At 34.5% G+C, this 6,000-nt stretch overlaps 1 protein-coding gene across 1 annotated transcript in view; it reads left to right on the forward strand.

The window, feature by feature from the left end:
• Positions 1-5,381, forward strand: part of LOC125399866 (uncharacterized) — an 80,316-nt gene extending 74,935 nt beyond the window's left edge. Inside the window, exons 5-7 of the mRNA XM_087897894.1 lie at positions 77-203; positions 395-455; positions 1,586-5,381. Coding sequence (XP_087754020.1) covers positions 77-203; positions 395-455; positions 1,586-2,609 — 1,212 coding nt within the window. The 3' untranslated portion in view covers positions 2,610-5,381. The remainder of the gene's footprint in view (positions 1-76; positions 204-394; positions 456-1,585) is intronic.
• The last annotated feature ends 619 nt before the right edge of the window (positions 5,382-6,000 follow it).

The following is a 6,000-nucleotide window of genomic DNA, read 5'->3' on the forward strand; positions in this document are numbered from 1 at the left end:
TACAAATATATCATTTTAAAAGAAGAATCCAATGTCAGGATCATACTTTGTTTTACTGTTGGTTGGATTATTCTAGAATTCAGTGACCTATGAAGATGTGCACATTGGCTTCACTCAGGATGAGTGGATTTTGCTGAATCTTTCCCAAAAGATTCTCTACAAAGATGTGATGCTGGAGACATATAGGAACCTCACTGCTATTGGTAAGACTGTGAATTTTCCTTCACATTTTAAAATAAGGGAACAACTCTGTATTATTTATTAATATTTTTCTATATTTTTGTTGAAGAAAGAGTAAGAATGAGACAAATAACTAAGGCATAGTTCACTTAAGATATTCAATTTTGTTCAATATTCATTAATATATTATCTATATTCTGTTATGATATTTTAGGCTACAGTTGGGAAGACCATAATTTTGAAGAGCATTACCAAAATGCTAGAAAACATGGAAGGTAATTTTTATTTGCAACTTGGTATATATTTGTCTTTGAAGAAATTTTAATTTGTCCTGGATGATTTAAAGAAAAATAATAGTATAAATAAACACAGCTTAAAGTATATTGAAGAGTATTAATTTCTCATAAAATCATATGCCTCAATATGAGGTAACTGGTCTGTGTTTCCAAGGTATTCTTCTAAAATCAGAAGAGAAAGTAAGGATTCCTTAACTGATACCACCATTTGAATTATTGCCCCATGAGAACTATGTTGTAGAACTACCAAGCCGTTTAGTTTCATACCACTCAGATATTGCACAAGAAACACACAAATGAACATTGAATAAATAATAAGTATATGTTTAAAGCTGCCCAAAAATCAATAGACTGTAGTAAAGCCAGTGTTATTCATGTACTTGTGACTTTGCCAAACTTATTGATAGAATTAGTATATGTGAGTCAAAAAGGCTCTTTTGGAAAAACATTAATTCCTACACCACATGTGTGTGAGGAACAGAAAGTCAAACTGTGTGATTTCAATGGACAATTCTGCTTCCTTTAATAAGAATGTCATATGTCACAAGTGAGCTTCCCAAAATGGAAAGAGGGACTGTATCTCTTTCAGAATAATGAGAAGATATGAAAGATATTTAGTATTTTAGCACTGAGTAGATTTGTTTAATGTGATATAAGGTTATATTTAATTGGTTTTCAAGCTTCCTTGGGAAGACATCAGCAAACTCACACTGAAGATAAGCCACATGAGTGTTGGAGTATGTCCTTAATTATTTTGTCCTAGTACAATTTATTGTGGTGTGTATTGTACTACAGGAAAATGTATGAATGCAAAAAGAATGTAAGGTTATTTAAAACTGAGTTTGTCTAGTTCCTTTCAAATATGTAAAAAAAAAACTCATAAAATGATGCTATAAATGTGGGTCATTAAAAAAAAAGACCCTTACCATCAAAGGTTCTTCAAAGACACAATACATTCCGTACTGAAGGAGAATACCATGAATGTAAAACTTAAAATCTGATTCCTCTTTACAATTAAACAAAATTATAAAATTAATTTATACAGATATTAAGATTTATCAATGTATTGTACATGGTAAAATTTTTACGTGTGCCAATTATTTTTGCAGGTATGAAAATAACCATAATGGAGGGAAACCCTCAGAATATACTCAATGTCTTAAAGCCTTTGCATGTTGCCAAAGGCATGAAAAAAATCCTACTGCAGAGAAGCCATATGATGGTGTTCAACATGTTGAAGCCTTTGGAGGTACCAGTTGTCTACAAATACTTAAAGAAACACATACTGGAGAGAAACCCTATGCATGTATTCAATGTGATAAAGCTTTTTCAAAGTGCGCTCAACTCCAAATACATGAAAGAACACATACTAAAGAGAAACCCTATGAATGTAATGAATGTGGTAAAGTCTTTGCACGTCAATGTAGTCTCCAAATACATAAAAGAACACATACTGGAGAGAAGCCCTACACATGTAATCAATGTGGTAAAGCCTTTTCACAGAACAGTAGTCTTCGAGTACATCTAAGGACACATACTGGAGAGAAACCCTACACATGTAATCAATGTGGTAAAGCTTTTTCACTGACCACTAGTCTTCGAGTACATCGAAGGATACATACTGGAGAGAAACCTTATCAATGTAATCAGTGTGATAAAGCTTTTGTGAGTCTTGGTGAGCTTCACAGACATAAAAGAACACATACTGGAGAGAAGCCCTTTGAATGTGATCAATGTGGTAAAGCTTTTTCACAACACTGTAAACTCCAAATACACAAAAGAACACATACTGGAGAGAAACCCTATGAATGTAATCAATGTGGTAAAGCCTTTTCATATGTCAGTAGTCTCCAACTTCACAAAAGAACACATACTGGAGAGAAACCCTATGAATGTAATCAATGTGGTAAATCATTTTCACAAATCAGTAGTCTAAAAACACATAAAAGAACACATACTGGAGAGAAACCCTATGAATGTAATGAATGTGGCAAAGCCTTTTCACGTCATTGTAGTCTCCAAACACATAAAGGAACACATACTGGAGAGAAACCCTATGAATGTAATCAATGTAGTAAAACCTTTGCATGTCGTAGAAGTGTCCAAATCCATCAAAGAACACATGCTGAATAGAAACCTACAATTTTAGCCAATGTGGCAGAGCCTTTGTATGTGTCATCATACTTTAACATCTTGAGAAAAAAATCATACTGCAAAGAAACTTTTTTTTTTTTTTTTGGTTTTTCAAGGTAGGGTTTTCTCTGTAACATTGGAGACTATTCTGGAACTCACTCATAGTTGAGACTGGCCTTTAACTCACAGAGACTTGTCTGTCTCTGTCTCCCAAGTGCTGGATGAAAGGGACATGCCACCACAGTCCAGCCTGACAACCCTCTAATCAGTGTGGTAAAGTTTTATTATTCTTGGTAGTGTTTATACAAGAATAACTTTTAGTGAATGTGAGGTCTATCAAGGCCTTTGCATATTACAGAACTCTGAGGACCTCAGATCATTCATGCTGAAGGGAATGTGACTATAAATGTTTTGAAAATATCTTCAGCCAACACACATTTACTTCCATAAGATTGGAAAGAAAACAAGTCTACAAGTGTCAAATCTGTTCAAGCATTATGAAATCTATTTCATTTGCACCTGCAAAATTATTTGGACAGAAGTCCCATGAATTCAATGATAAGGTAACCCTTTTTGATTTCTCACTTTTCTTCAGTTATATAAATACACTTATGTGTAGAAGTTAGCTTGATTCAGAACATAATCAGGCTAGCTTAAAGATAAACAATTATATTTTTACTTATTATAAGGGGAAACTCATGCCACAAGAATGGAAAGTCTAAGTTCTGCTGTGTGCCACGGGAATCACCCAGAGAGCAAGCACCTGGTTCATCTCAGGTTTTTACCTGGGCTCCAGGAAGCCAAGCCTTAACTAGGTTCCACTTCTTAAAGATGATTGGTTAACAAAGTTTCCCCTATCACTTCACTTATCCAGATGTAAAATTGTGTAGATGTGATGAGTGCCTCTTCTGTGTCTGTGGTAAATCATAATGTCTACATCAATTAAGAAAAGAGTTTAAGGTGACTCTGGGTTCCAGACGGTTACATGATCACCTTGACAGTGTTGTCACAAGAAGTGTCAGACATGACCCCTACCTTGGGAAGCTAAGAACTCACATCCTCAGGCTGCAGCATGAACCAGGAACTTGAACTGGTGTGTGAATGTATACTCTCAGGAACAAACCTATGACATATTTCTTTCAGGATGGCAATATTTTCTAAATTTTCCCAAATCATGCCTCTAATTGAGAATGATTAATTTCTGTATCAAGTCTACATTCCTGCTTTATATTGTATGATCAAAATCACGACCGAGAAAAACTCTGGAAGCAAGCCTTTAAATGCCTCAACACCTGGGTTACGGGAATGAATGCTTACAGGAGAAAAACATTCATGTGTGAAAAACTGTTTAGTCAAAGATTTTATTTAATTTTAATTATGTTATTTTAGTGTGCCCTTGTGTGGGTATATGGATATTCATGCTTGTACCCAGGAAGGTTAGACCCGTGGGTATCCCTGTTGCAGTACTATGGGAAGTTCTCAAAAACCTGACCTTCATCTTGACAATGAACTTGTCCTAGCTGCTTATCCACGTCCACAGCCCTGTAAATATTTTGAAGACTTTTTTTTTTAATCATCTTAACATCAGATAATACGGAAGAATTGCTGCAAGAGAAAAATCTTCTTCATGTAAATGATATGGCAAAGACTTTAGACATCATAGTGGTCTTTATTGTTAAGAAATTCTTGTTTCATATCTTTTTCTTCATGAAAATAGTTAATCATTCACTATCTTCACTCAAGTGTCATGGTGAACATTTATTCATTGCAGTTTCTAATTAGAGAGACATTAAAGTGTTCTATACATTTAGAAAATCCTTTTAATGAAGTTTATTTTGTGCTCTTTGTATTCTTTCTGTGACATTTGTACATCTCTTACTGTGCTATCACTTAGAAAAAGATATTTTCCTGCTGGAATATATAAAGTGAGATTTCTATCATCTAAGTGAAACATTATTTTAATATTAAGCAGTGTATATTCATACTTTTTAAGTAATGGTGTCTGTGAAAGGGGGGTGAATTTTTTTCCTGGATTTCTTTTTTCCTATAGTCACAAATTCCCTTGAGATGTATTTTACTTTCTAGACTAGCTTGTATGTCACTAATTAGTTATGAATACATCTGAACTCATAATCATCATGGGTCAGTCTCTTGAATATAAGTCCAAGGGTACATGTTAGACCCCAACATTTGCTGTTTTATCTACATATTTTATTAAAATTAATGTTAAAATGGATAATAGGTTAAAGTATTAGAAATATTACCTTATATGTGTGTCCACAGCATCATTTTCATCAAACTGGTAGAGATCTAATATGTGGGATATTCAGTAATCAACTGAATATTTCACAGTATAGCTTGATGTCCTTTGGATATGTATACATTATTGGAAGTTCCATGCCTCTTCTTGTCCACATTAGTTATCCATTTGTCACTTCATCATGAAGTGCTTCCTTCTAAGGAAATTATCCAGAGATGCCAGGTAATGTAACATTAATAAGATTTTTTTGAAAAAAAAGTTTCTGTTATATGTATGTGTGATATGATTATGGAATTTTAGGCCTGACAGATATGTAAAGACCATAAGACAACTTTTCGGGGTGGACTTTTGGCTCTCTTCATATGGTGATCAAAATTAAGTTACCAGACTTGCACACCACATACATTTCCCACTAAGTCAGCACCCTGATTAATTAAAACATTCTACCAGTAATATGTTGCCTTTTTTCAGGTTGTAAACATGTTTTTATTGAAGGACAGATGTAAAACAGCTTAAATAATAAAACCTATTTTCAATTGAAAATAATAAACTGCTATCTCTTGTTTTTCCCTTTTTTGTAGAATGTGTTATCCTTAGGACTAAACATTTTTCGTAACATTTTCTCAGAACCACAAGGAATACCATAATATTTCTCAGTACATAAAGTTTGCTGCTGCTGTCTGATGACTTGAGTTTGTCATTGTATATACCAAGTACAAAAGTGGAGGCCATAAGAGGGTATCTGATCCCCTTTAACTGGAGTTAAAGAGAATTGTGAGCTGTTTTGTGGGTTCTAGGAAGCAAAGTCAGCTGTGTGGATAAGCAGCCAGTGATGTCATCTGCTGAGCCATCTGTTCAGCCTAGTGAACATGTCATTAGGCTGTCGAGGGGGGCCAGAGTTTCAAGAAAGACTGTGATTGGCTCAGATGAGTGTTCAGAGTGTTTGCTGCAGGTTCAGAAATTCAGAGTCATTAATTATACCTGCAAGTGTCTGATGAGGTATTTGCACCAACGGTTTTTACTCTGGGGTCAGATCATTTTGTTCCTTAACGACCGGAGTTTTTCTTCAAGTGGGAGAATTTAACTCAGGCAGGGATGAGCTAATTAATTGATTATCCAATGGAACATGGT

The sequence above is a fragment of the Myodes glareolus genome, chromosome 2 (genome assembly GCF_982192425.1).
Source record: "Myodes glareolus chromosome 2, mMyoGla1.1, whole genome shotgun sequence".
NCBI lineage: Eukaryota > Metazoa > Chordata > Mammalia > Rodentia > Cricetidae > Myodes > Myodes glareolus.